Below are 13,548 nucleotides of genomic sequence, written 5' to 3'. Positions count from 1 at the left end.
TTATGATAGGATTGTTAATTTGGGCAATTGATCTTGGATTACCACCAGCTAGGTCTGCTCAATGGTCTGCGGGGAGATGTTGGATGGCATGGGAACTGAGTTACTGCAGAGAATTCCTTCTTGGGTGCTGGCTGGTGACTCTTGCCCACATGCTCAGGGTTTAGCTGATCGCCATATTTGGGGTCGGGAAGGAATTTTCCTCCAGGGCGGATTGGCAGGGGCCCTGGAGGTTTTTCGCTTGCTGGTGGTTTCTCTGCAGCTTGAGGTCTTCAAACCAATTTTGAAGATTTCAATACCCCGATCCTGGGATAGGGGGTGTTATAAAATTGGATGGGTGGGGTTCTGTGGCCTGCCTTGTGCAGGAGGTCAGACTAGATGATCAGATTGGTCCCTTCTGACCTATGAGTCTATGAGTCTATAATTGCTTTTAGATCTTTGTCAGATAAGTGCTATAATAGGTGTTAAGTATTCTCATAACTTATTTTTGCTTACTCTGACATCTTACATTCTTTCAGCTATATAACATGTTCCCAGCCCTTGGATTTCTACTCAAGAATTTCAAGATTCTTTTGCAGAACATAAGTGAATTGCACTCTTTTATACAGCTTACTTTCATAGAACGCCTCAAAGAACTGGACAAAAATGATCAGAGAAGTTTTATTGATGCATTCCTTGTAAGACAACAGGAGGTAATTATGATTGCTGCAGACTTAGAGGTTTCCTTTTCATATTTTATAATTAAAAACATATTTGCATGAAAAACAAGCATTGGTAAAGTATGCACCTAACAAACTAGCAGAATTGAGCAAATAACTTGCAATGACTAATGTATACAACAAATTTTGTCCCCAACTTTGCAATAAGAATTGCATGAATGGTACATTTGGCCTGCATGGAGTCCCACTGGTTTTAGTAGTTCAGGAGGTCCACCTATGCAATTCTTGCAGCAATCAGGGATAAAAATCTCTCATTGCTAGTTGAATATCCCTCCGTTAATTGCAATTTCCTCAAATGTACTGATTGTTGGAATTTGCTTGACAAACGTCTTTCCAAATGTTTACCTGATGGAGTAATCCATAAAGATTCAAAGTTCTAACTGTTTTGGTCACTTGTGATTGGTCAGATTAGTCACATCAGGGCCGGCTCCAGATTTTTTGCAGCACCAAGCAGTGAATGGAAATAAATAAATAAATAAAGACGATCGGTGTCACTTTGGCGGTAGCTCCAGCATGCTGCTTCATTCTTCTGCAGCAATTAGGCTGTGGGTCCTTCGCTCCCTCTTTTCCTCTTTGGCACCACTTTGGTGGCAGCTCAAGGAGGAAGAGAGGGACTGAGGGACCCACTGCCAAATTGCCGCCGAAGACCCAGACGTGCCACCGCTTTCCATTGGCTGCCCCAAGCACCTACTTCCTTCGCTGCTGCCTAGAGCCGGCCCTGGTCACATAATATTTTTTCTATTACTATTTTATTATATTACAATAGCACCTAGGAGCCTAGTTGTGGGCTAGGACTCCATTGTGCTAGGCAGTGTACAAAAGACGAAGTAAATAGCTAGTCTTTGTCCCAGAGAATTTACAGTCTAAGAATAAGCCAAGAGACAACAGATGGATATGGAGATGTGAAGCGATGTGGGCATGAGGGAGCACAAGGAAACTGTCAGACAATATTGGTCCGCATGATAAGCCATAGTCTCACTAGACCAGTGGCCTAACTGCTGTCCAGCTTTCTGTAGACATCAAAGCAAAGGAGAGTTTTATGGGGATATTTAAAGAAGGAAAGGGTGTTAGTTTTAGAGATGCTTGTGTGGAACTCCTTCCAAGTGTTTGGGGCAGCATGGGAGAAAGGAGCTGTCTGAAGAGATATCTGAGTCGTTAGCGATGGGGGGAAGCTGTAGACATGGTATATTTTGACTTTAGTAAGGCTTCTGATACTGTCTCTCATGACCTTCTCATAAACTAGGGAAATGCAACCTAGGCAGCGCTACTATATGGTGGGTACATAACTGGTTGAAAAACCGTTCCCAGAGAGTAGTTATCAGTGGTTCAAAGTCAAGCTGGAAGGGGATAATGAGTGGGGTCCTGCAGGGATCAGTTCTGGGTCAGGTTCCGTTCAATATCTTCATCAATGATTTAGATAATGGCTTAGAGAGTACACTTATAATGTTTTCAGATGATAACAAGCTGGTTGGGGTTGCAAGTGCTTTGGCAGGTAGGATTAAAATTCAAAATGATCTGGACAGGCTAGAGAAATGGTCTGAAGTAAATAGGATGAAATTCAATAAGGACAAATGCAAAGCACTCCAATTAGGAAGGAACAGTCAATTGCACGCATACAATATGGGGAATGACTGCCTAGGAAAGAGTAGTGCGGAAAGGGATCAAGGAGTCATAGTGGACCACAAGCTTAATGTAAGTCAAGAGTGTAACACTGTTGCAAAAAAAAAGCAAACAACATTCTGGGATGTATTAGCAGGAGTGTTGTAAGCAATAAATGGGAAGTAATTCTTCTGCTCTAATCTGCACTGATTAGGCCTCAACTGGAGTATTGTGTCCAGCTCTGTAAACCATATTTCAGGAAGATGTGGACAAATTGGAGAAAGTCCAGAGAAGAGCAACAAAAATGACTATGCGGGAAGATTGAAAAAAATGGAGTTGTTTAGTCTGGAAAAGAGAAAACTGAGAGGGGACATGATAACATTTTTCAAGTACATAAAAGAGTGTTACAAGTAGGAGGAAGAAGAATTATTCTTCTTAACCTCTTCAGATAGTTTCAGAAGCAGTGGGCTTAACTTGCAGCAAAGGAGGTTTAGGCTGGACATTAGGAAAACTTCCTAACTGTCAGGGTGGTTAAGCACTGGAAAATTGCCCAGAGAGGTTGTGGATCTCCATCATTGGAAATTTTTAAGAGCAGGTTAGATAAACACCTATTAGGAATGGTCTAGATAATACTTAATCCTGCCATGAGTGCAGGGGACCGGACAAGATGACCTCTCAAGGTCCCTTTCAGTCCTATGAATCTATGCTTCTATGAAAACACCAGAGTGCTTGTTTGAAAATGTAATACATGGGCAATGAAGGCTGGTGTCACTGGTCAACTGGAGCCAGGACTCGACATCTTAACAGTGAATGAGAGAAGATGGGCAGGATGGGAATGGTGGTGAAGGGCCTTGAGAGTGAAGACTTGATACATTTGAGAATTGGTCCAAAAATCAATGAGATGAATTTCAATAAAAACATAAACTGTATTTAGGAAAGAAAAATCAAAAGCAAAAATACTCATTGACTCGGCAACAGTTCTGCAGAAAAGGATCTGGGGGTTATAGTGGATCAGAAATTGACTATGGGTCAACACTGTGATGCAGTTGAGAAAAGGGCAAATGACATTCTGGGATGTATTAACAGGAGGGTCACATGTAAGTGGCAAGTGATAATTGTCCTGCTCTGCTCAGCATCGTGAGGCATCAGTGGGAGCACTGTGTCCAGTTTTGGGCACCAGATGTAAACAGAATGGAGACAGTCTAGAGGAGAGCAACAAAAACGGTAAAAGGTTTAGAAAACCTGACCTGTAAGGAAAGGTTGAAAGAACTGAGCATGTTTAGCAAAGAGGACACTGTGGGAGATCATGATAATAGTCTTCAAATGAGTAAAAGGTTGTTATAAAGAAGGCACTGATCAATTGTTCTTCATGTCCTCTGATGGTAGGACAAGAAGTAATCAGTTTAGTTTGCAGCAAGAGAGATTTAGGTTGAATATTAGGAAAAACTTCCTACCTATAAGGATAGTTAAGTAGAACAGGTTATGGAGGAAGGTTGTGGAATCACAGGTGTTTCGCGGTGGGTGGGAGGTGCTGGGAAGGAACTTCAACCCCGGAGTTCTCACAGAGAGTCGGCGCCTATGTGTGGAATCCCTGTCATTGGTGGTTTTTAAGAACACAGTTAGACAAACACCTGTCAGGGATGGTCTAGATATACTTAATCTTGCCTTGCCGTGGGACGTGCACTACATGACTTCTTGAGGTCCCTTCTGACCCTACGTTTCTATGATTCTCTATTGAAAGCAATCAGAAGGGGAAGCCAGTGGAGGGATGCAGAGAGGGGTGAAATGGTCAAAACAATGGGCTAGGAAAAGGATCTTTCCTTGGGCAGAGGGACAAGCAGGCCACTTTGAAATGCACTTTCTATGACAGGGGTCAGCCAGCTTTCAGAAGTGGTGTGCCGAGTCTTCATTTATTCACTCTAATGTAAGGTGTTGTGTGCCAGTAATACATTTTAACATTTGTAGAAGGTCTCTTTCTATAGGTCTATAATATATAACTAAACTATTGTTATATGTAAAGCAAATAAGGTTTTAAAAATCTAAAAGAAGCGTCATTTAAAATTAAATTACAATGTAGAGCCCCACGCTCCGGTGGCCAGGACTCTGGCAGTGTGAGTGCTACTGAAAAGCAGCTCATGAGCTGCCTTCGGCACCCCTGCCATAGGTTGCCTACCCCGTTCTATGAATAGTCTTTCCAGGAAAAGTCAATATCTCAAATATTTGCAGAAAGATTGATGTACTTGGTCAAAAAGAGCCAAATTTCCTGTGGACTTTTTCTTTGTTGCTGGATTATTTCCCAGCTGCCCAGATGTGCATACAATTCATGTGCATCACAAAAGAATGAGAGAATGAACTACAAATAACAATAAAGTATAAAAAGAGAAAAAAGAATAGGACGTGATTGTGGCTTAATGGATCAAGAAATGGAGTGGGACTTGGATGATTGCCGGTTCTGCTGCTCATCTCCTGGGTGACCTTAGATAAGTCATTTAGCTTCTCTGTGCCTCCATCTCTCCATCTATAATAATGACATTTGCCTCCACTATAAGCACTTTGAGATCTACTAATTATTGTTTATGAAATAGGTATTACTGTTATTAAGAGTCCATTTGCATTGCCATTGAAGCCTCTAGCACTGTCATAAACAGATAGCTAAGGGTTAATGTCTCTTTTACCTGTAAAGGGTTAACAAACAGTGAACCGGACACCTGATCAGAGGACCAATCAGGAAACAAGATACTTTCAAATCTCAGTGGAGGGAAGCCATTGTTTGTGTTTTTTGGGTTTTGCTTTGTTCTCTCTGGGTCCTGGAAGGGACTAGACGTGCAGCCAGGTTTCTTGCCAATCTCCCGGCTACAGTCTCTTATATATTCAGAATAGTGAGTATTTAGTAAGAAAGGCGGTTATAGTCTTTTGATTGTTTTCTGTATTTGCAAATATGTAGTTTGCTGGAAGTATTTTAAATTGTATTTTTGCTGGGGGGAGGCTTCTTTCTAGTGTCTATAAGCTGTCAGACCCTGTAACTTTTACCATCTAAATTGCAGAGATAACTTTTTTACTTTTTTTCTTTCTTTTTATTAAAAGTTTTGCTTTTAAGACCTATCTGATTATTCCCCTTGTTGAGGCTCAAGGGAATTGAGTCTGTACTCACCAGGGAAGGGGAAGGGAGGGGAGAAGGGTGGAATCCCTTTGTTTTAGATTCACGGAGCGTGAATCTGTCTCTCTCTCCAGGAGCCCAGGGAGGGAACACCTGGAAGGGAAGAGAAGGGAGGGGAAGTCTGGGAGAGGCAACGGTGAGGAAAGGGGTTTACTTTCCTTGTGTTAAGATCCAGGGGGTCTGGGTCTTGGGGGTCCCCAGGGAAGGTTTTGGGGGGACCAGAGTGTATCAATCACTGGAATTCCTAATTGGTGGCAGCTTATCAGATCTAAGCAGGTAATAAAGCTTAGAGGAATTCATGCTGGTACCCCAACTTTTGGACTCTAAGGTTCAGATTGGGGAAAGATACTATGACAAGCACAGATACAACTGACACCAAGAAGAGCGGGATCACTGTCCAGTAGGCATTGCATATGTAGCCTTTACTGGCCAGCACTAAGTCAGTGCAGAATATTTCACCATAATAGTGTTACGATAATCACCTGTCCTGATCTCCATTGTTTGCTTAGATGCATGAGTACAGGTGGTTGATTGTGCAAGATGGCAAGCTGCACATGTGTGTGTCTGAGATTGGACTCAATCATATATGGAGTAATTGTCCTGAGCTGACTCAGATAGGTCTGGAAGACCATAGATTGAACTGCACTCAGCATGTTAGCTTCCCAAGTCTATGGCACTCAGGTTGGTTGTGGTTGCATAGGAAAAATACACTTCTCTATGAGCTTGATTGTGGAAGGTGATGAGCACTCTGACTGTGATCCAGTGAAACACTTAAAACATGCTTAACTTTAAGCATATTCCTGACTCCTGGCATCAGTGGCTCTATCCCTGTGCTTTAAGTTAAGCACATACTTATGTGGTTTGGTGAATTGGATCGAGAGTGCTCAGCACTTTTCAGGACTGATCCTTAGTAGAGAAGATACCTATATGTTTGAGGGCATCTGATCAAAGCCCTCTTGGTTCTTTTACATTTATTTTTTACTATATACTTTATTATTTAGTAAATATGATTTAGCTCTCTAAGTTATAACTGCCCACTGGAGTTTTTAATGTGTTAATAATTTTTTTTTCAGGAGAAGGGAAATGCCAATGGATATTTCCATAATGCCAATTTAATGAGACTTGTGACCAACTTATTTGCTGCTGGCATGGAGACCACTTCCACCACACTGCGCTGGGGACTTCTGCTAATGATGAAATACCCCCAGATTCAGAGTAAGTGCTTTTGTGACGGCTGCTAGCTGGACTGGCACAGGAGGGTTGAACAGGAAGCTAGGGAGCTAACAGCATAAACTGCTACAGCTTTAGAGCTAAAGAGTCATGCCTGACAGCAGAGAGCTGTAACAGATCCATATCCTCAGTAGATCAGGCACAGAGTGGGACATGGAACATGTACGTACCAGTGGGTTATGCTTTTATTTCCTTAGAGCCAGATTCTGATCTCAGTTACACCTATGTAAACCTGGAGCTATTCCAGTCTACTCATTAGAATTGCTCCAGACTTACACTAGAAGTTTGCTCTTGAGAAACAGAACAATACAGAGCAGGATTTAAATGGTCATGACTGTGAACACAGTTGTAATAATTGAGAGCAGACAGACCTACTTGAATTGTGAGCCTAACCCGTGGAAAGTGGGTGAAGGGTCATGAATTGTCACAATGATGTGTTATAGGAAATTGTTTAAGAAAAGATTTAAGAAGGAGACAAATGGAATTAATTTAAATAGTGGGGAGGAGGTGTCTACTGGACATTGTTAAGACCGTGATTAGTAAACAAGAGGAAAAGGGAACCAAAATCAATGGATCAAAATTCAAGTATCAGAGGGATAGCCATGTTAGTCTGGATCTGTAAAAGTGGCAAAGAGTGCCATGGCACCTTATAGACTAACAAATGTATTGGAGCATGAGCTTTGTCGGATGCAAGTGGGTATTCACCCACAAAAGCTCATGCTCCAATACATTTGTTAGTCTATAAGGTGCCACAGAACTCTTTGCCGCTTTTATGGATCAACATTGTTACTTTGGACATTAGACCTAACTGGTGCACAAAATAATGAGAGGATGGACCATTCTACCCACCACTCTTGGGGTGGGCCTTAAAAAGACACTTGGGAAGTTAAAAAAGGAACTTCTACAACCCCCACAGTTGCAGCAGAAGGATTTTTACCATAACATTCAGACTTTAATACGCCAGTAGGGATGTTTGACCATCATCACTGCCCCAGCAAGGACCCAACCTGATACATGTGAGATCTTGTTCTGTCTTCCCTTCCTTCATGTGTCTCTTTCCATCCTGCACAATCTTTCTCCTCTTCGTGTGTGTGTGTGTGTGTGTGTGTGTGTGTGTTCCTCAGCTTTTCACCTAACCCTGAAATCAACAGCACTGTACTGCACCGGCATGACCAGGTGAGACAACCCAGCCAGCTCTGGTTGTCCTAAGAAGGACCAGTGAAGGAGAGGGACCTTAGCCAACCAACCAGATGATGTTCCTGGTTGGGGAAGCAAGCTGGGGTCCAGAGCAACAGCTGTCATGGCTCAACCTACCAGCCTAAAGCATCTATCTGTGTGTGACTGACCCGCTGCCCTGCATTCTGAGGACATCAACAAAAGCTGTATTTCCCCCACGTTTCCTTTCTTATCTCTTCTCTCCTCTCTGTTTCTGTGTTTTGTCAAACTTTGCCTTTCCCACCCCCCAGAAAATAGACAAAACTTTTTTGAACATTTCTGTGGTGGTTTCTCATATTCCATCCAGCTCTAATTACTTGTTAAATCCCAGTGGTATGTTCACCACTGAACAAAACAGAAGACAGAGTCCATGCCCCCAGAGAACTTCCAGTCTCAATAGACAGGCGAAATAATACAAGATAAAAAGGAACTGATCTCATCTGTGGTGTGTTGAGGCAGTTTTAGTAAGCCATGCAACAGCTTGCTTGTGTGCCTTAGAGAGACAAGGTGGGTAAGATAATATCTTCCATTGGACCAACTTCAGTAGATGAGAGAGACAAGCTTTTGAGCTTACAGAGCGCTCTTTTCTGTACAAAATGGTGTACTCCATACGGTATGACCTCATAGGAGGCACATGCAAGATCACACTGTGCAGAGGTTTGTTCTACAAAATAGAATCCTCCATGGGGGCTGGACAAGCCAGATTCAGCCTGCCAGCTGGGCAACACACAGTAAGTTGGGCATGACTTGCATAGATATAACACACACCACCAGCTCTCATTTACTTCAGTACAGCTCCACTGGTCTCAATGGAGTTACTCCTGATTACAGTTAGGTGAGGTCAAACTCTGGCAACCTATGTTCTGGAGGACCCAGAGTTTGGTTCTATAATAAAGCAAGGGTTTTGTTTTGTGTGTGTGACTCGTTTTACTTTTATGCTTTTTCAGTTGCTTCTCCTAACTCCTTTCTCTTTGGCTCTTAAAATAACCACACACAAAACCATTGCCTACACATCTCAAACTCTGTTTCTGACATTCACAGGATCATTCCTTTCCAGTTCTACTTGGTGGCTTCTTGCCTGAAGGCTGCTTCAGGGCACCATGGGAAAAATCCTCTGTGCAAGAAATTGACAGAGTCAACAGGAAAGCCTCAGTTGCAAAGGCATTGAAAACTGTTTGAAATAAAATCCATTCTTAATCACAGGCAGGGCTGGCGCTTCCATTTAGGTGGCCTAGGCAATTGCCTAGGGCGCCAGGATTATTGGTGGGTGGCATTTTGACGGAGGGGGCGGCAGGCGGCTCTGGTGGAGCTGCCGCAGTCGTGCCTGCGGAGGGTCTGCTGCTCGCGTGGCTCTGGTGGACCCGCAGGCATGACTGCGGCAGCCCCACCAGAGCCGCGGACCAGACGACCCTCCGCAGGCACGACTGCGGCAGCTCCACCGGAGCCGCGGGACCAGCGCGCAGGGTGGTGAAATGGCCGTGCGCCTAGGGCGTTAAAACCCCTAGGGCCAGTCCTGATCACAGGTCACAGTGGCCCACAGCCTGTTCCTGTTTGTTTGATTAAGTAAAGAAGGGCATGATCTAGTGGTCTGATACAGGCCTGGGTGCTAGGAACTCCTGAATGCTGAACCTGACTGTGGCCTTGCCAGCCTCTGTAAACAATAGGATAATAGTCTGGGAAGTTAACTAGTTAATGTTTGTAAGTGCTCTGATGGTTAACAATAGAACTGTGCAAAGATGGAAGTCCCATTTCCTGAAGGCTTTTGAAATTCCAACATAGGGGAAAATTAAAAAAAAAAGCTTTTAGGGCAATTGAAATATTTTGTTTCAACAAAATCAAAATGCTTCATGTGAAAAGTTGAAATTTTAATTTTGTATTATATTATCATATAAAATACTCTTTACCCCGATATAATGTGACCTGATATAACACAAATTTGGATATAACGCGGTAAAGCAGTGCTCCATGGAGGCAGGGCTGCGCACTCCGGTGGATCAAAGCAAGTTCGATATAACACGGTTTCACCTATAACGCAGTAAGGTTTTTTGGCTCCCGAGGACATCATTATATAGAGGTAGAGATGTATGTCATGTAATACAAAAAAATAAAATTTCTAAACAAAAAGTAGTTTCAGAAAAAAATATCAAAATATTTCACTGCAAAAATGTTAAAAATGTGACATTTTTGACATTGCCAGAACTTACTTTTCCCCAGTTTTCTTCCAGAACAAAATTTCAGAAGGCTTGACATGATTTCATGAAGCATTTCAGTTTTAACAGAAGGACATGTTCCAACAGAATATGTGCCGTCAAAGTTTCTGCAGTCAGCTTTACTTTAAATGACTCTATTATTCTTTGGCAAGCCAAGTAATAGGATAGGTTACTTGTGTTTTCAGAAGTTCTCTATTTAGTTTTGATATTGACAAATAAATGTTTATAAGCTCTAATATTGTCAGCACCCCATTATTTCTGGAAACAGACAGATTTTGGAGAGCTTACAATATCACTTTAACATGCGCTTGTGCACCTCTCAAAGCCACAATGCTCAGCATTTCTTAGAGATAACTGATTCCTGATCTCTATTATATTTTCTCAGGCAAAGTCCAAGAAGAGATCACAAGAGTTATAGGATCAGCCCAGCCACGAATCGAACATCGAACTAAAATGCCATATACGGATGCAGTTGTCCATGAAATTCAGAGGTTCGCTAATATCCTGCCCATGAACTTGCCTCATGAAACCACTGAGGATGTTACTCTAAAAGGCTACTTTATTCCAAAGGTGAACAGTTTGTAGTATTGCTTTTCTTGTGTTCTGCGACATCGTTAAAGCCCTGGTTCAGCTGATTGACCCTTTTAAGTCCTGATTCACTAATTAATGTTGAATCGCATTGGACGTCCTGTGGCAGTACTTGCCATAGCATCACTTACTTACTGTAGCTTAAATGCTTATATCAAGCTATAGTCAAGAGAGCATATTGACCTTTGGAATAACTCCACTGACTTGATTTACAGGGAACTTACATCATCCCCTTACTGGCCTCTGTCCTGCGGGATGAATCTCAGTGGAAGAAACCAGATACATTCAATCCTGAGCATTTTCTTGACCCCAAAGGAAAGTTTGTAAAGAAAGAGGCTTTCATGCCTTTTTCAGCAGGTACTTTCTATTTTCATTTACTGCTGTGGGGATAGATATCCAAGATTCACCAGACTGCAACATAAACTTGTGGGTCTTTAAACCTCATCCTCTATTTGCCCCTTATGTGGTATTATCTCCCATTTTAGATTGTGCTACTGCTGAAAGCACATGTGTACCACTGGGTACTCTAATTTGCAATTTGAGGGTGCATTTAGAGTCCCAGCTGCTTTCAAATGATCATATATCAAGGGGAACCTGATAACTGTCTTCAAATGTTCCCTAATAAAGTTGTGGAATCCTCATCAGCGGAGGTTTTTAAGAACAGGCCAAACACATGTGAGGGATGGTCTGTGTATACTTGGTCCTGCCTGATTGTTGTGGGGGATAGACTAGATTACTGTGATGGGGTCCCCAGGGAGGAAGTTGGACTGTTGAGCCGCTGAGCCCTCTGTCTCACCAACTTGGGGTATCCCTCTCACTCTGTGATGCTGTTGTCAAGCCACAAACCTCTGGCAGGCACTGCACTTACACAGACATCCGCAGGCAGGGACACACCCAACTGAGTTACATGAATGCTTCTCCCAGCTGCTCATGAACCAACAATAGAGAGGTTCCAGCCAATTCCCCCCAGCTACCCAGAACTGTACTATCTTGCCCTGTTCAGAAGCCTGACCACTGTAAGTTTATTATTCAGTCTGTCCCTCCCTCGATGGGGAAATGACACATACTAGCCTTTGTAGACTCAGCTGAGATTTCTCAAGCACTTCAGCCAAAACACATTGCTCTAGATAAAATATAAAACAGATTTATTAAATACAGAAAGATAGATTTTAAGTGATTATAAATAGCAGGCATAGAAATCAAATTTGGTTACTTAAGAAACAAAAATAGTCTGAGTTCTACAAACTAAACAGGATTTGAATCAAGCAGTGTCTCAACCTGACAGATGGTATAAGCAGGTCACAGATCGTCAATACACAGGCTGGGACTGCCTTCCAGCCTGGGACCATCCTACCCCAGTTCGGTCTTTGTCTTCCAGATGTGTTTCCAGGTGTTGAGTTGTGGAGGGAGTGCGGCCAAGTGGTGATGTCACTTCCCCTCTTTTATAGTTTCTTCCAGCTTGTTGGAAAGACCTATGCTGTGACTTGGGGATCAGTTAGTCCCCATTGGTCAACAGTCTCCATTGCATACGTGCTCTCTCAGAAGTCTCCATTGTATACAGTTTCTGGGATAGTGGATTCTTTCCTTGATGGGTGTTGACGAGCCATTAACCTCTGTCTGGCTACTCCATTATTCTACCTGAAAGGCTGGTTGTGGGTGTACCCGACCTCACAACATATTTCAGTAACCCACACCAAGAAAAACTTCATATTGTCACATAGAGTGACAGCACATCCAGTCGAACAGGATGTTAATGTTCAACAGATCAAGACTTTTAAAATGATACCTCACAAGGAATACTGTGTACAAAACCTATCCTAATTATAAGACAGTGGTGAATATGTGGGTTCCAGGGTGCTGCTTTGAAGTATAGAATTTCACAACGACATCTCGAGTCCTACATTTCTGTGATTCTATATAGCAGCTGTGACCCAGATGGGTTATTATCCACCTAGATCTGGCTGGGAGGTTGCGATCATTCCTTTCTAATGAGGATCTTGCTAATCCTCCATGACTTTGTCACTTCACTATTAGGCTACTTGGATACATTCTATGGCTCCGATTAAGGTGATCACCAGTTGACGTCAATGAGACTGAAGCACTTGCTTAAAGTTAAGCACTGTCCTGAACTGAAGCCTATCTGGGTATTTCTACACTGCACTTAAAAACCCATGGCTGGCCCATGCCAGCTGACTTAGGCTTTGGCTAATGTGCTGTTTAATTGCGATGTAGATGTTTGGGCTCAGGCTGCACCCCAGGCTCTAGAATCTGCAAGTTGGGAGGGTCCCACAACCTGAGGCTAAGGCTACACTGCAATTAAACAGCCTTTAGCCCAAGCCCCGTGAGCCTGAGTCAACTGGCTGGGCAGCCATGGGTATTTAATTGCAGTGTAGACAGACCCCTTTGAGGTTACACCGTAAATCAACTCAGAATCTGAAAAAAGTGCAAATTTCGGCAGTTTGCTTAAGTGGAGTTTCTCATCCTGATCACAGGGCCCCAGTGTGCTGTGATGTGCGCTATTGGTCTGCGGGGGCAGTTTAAGATGTCGATTTTGACTAGAGCTGATAAAATATTTTTTGCAAATGTTGCCTGATTTAGGAGGTTAATGTTATTAATTTGGATAGTAATCAGAAGACAATAAGGCTCTTGTGCCAGAATCAGACTACACAGAGTTTGCAAAGGACCCTCTAGGGTATGACAGGATGCTCACACTAAGACCAATATAGTCTTAAAGACTTTTATTGAGATAAATGGAATTATAATCAACTAGTAATCAAATGGTAAAATAATCAGAGTTCCAAATGCAATACTATTATTCTAAAGATACATATAG

The 13,548-nt window shown here is 42.6% G+C and overlaps 1 protein-coding gene across 1 annotated transcript in view; it reads left to right on the top strand.

Annotated features, from left to right (window-relative positions):
• LOC115648099 (cytochrome P450 2K4-like) overlaps positions 1-13,548 on the top strand; it is a 40,204-nt gene that overhangs the window by 18,826 nt on the left and 7,830 nt on the right. Inside the window, exons 5-8 of the mRNA XM_030555237.1 lie at positions 516-689; positions 6,546-6,687; positions 10,513-10,697; positions 10,931-11,072. Coding sequence (XP_030411097.1) covers positions 516-689; positions 6,546-6,687; positions 10,513-10,697; positions 10,931-11,072 — 643 coding nt within the window. The remainder of the gene's footprint in view (positions 1-515; positions 690-6,545; positions 6,688-10,512; positions 10,698-10,930; positions 11,073-13,548) is intronic.

The sequence above is a fragment of the Gopherus evgoodei genome, chromosome 3 (assembly GCF_007399415.2).
Source record: "Gopherus evgoodei ecotype Sinaloan lineage chromosome 3, rGopEvg1_v1.p, whole genome shotgun sequence".
Lineage (NCBI taxonomy): Eukaryota > Metazoa > Chordata > Testudines > Testudinidae > Gopherus > Gopherus evgoodei.
The sequence above is the reverse complement of the archived record's forward strand: the minus strand, read 5'-3'. Positions and strand labels throughout refer to the sequence as shown.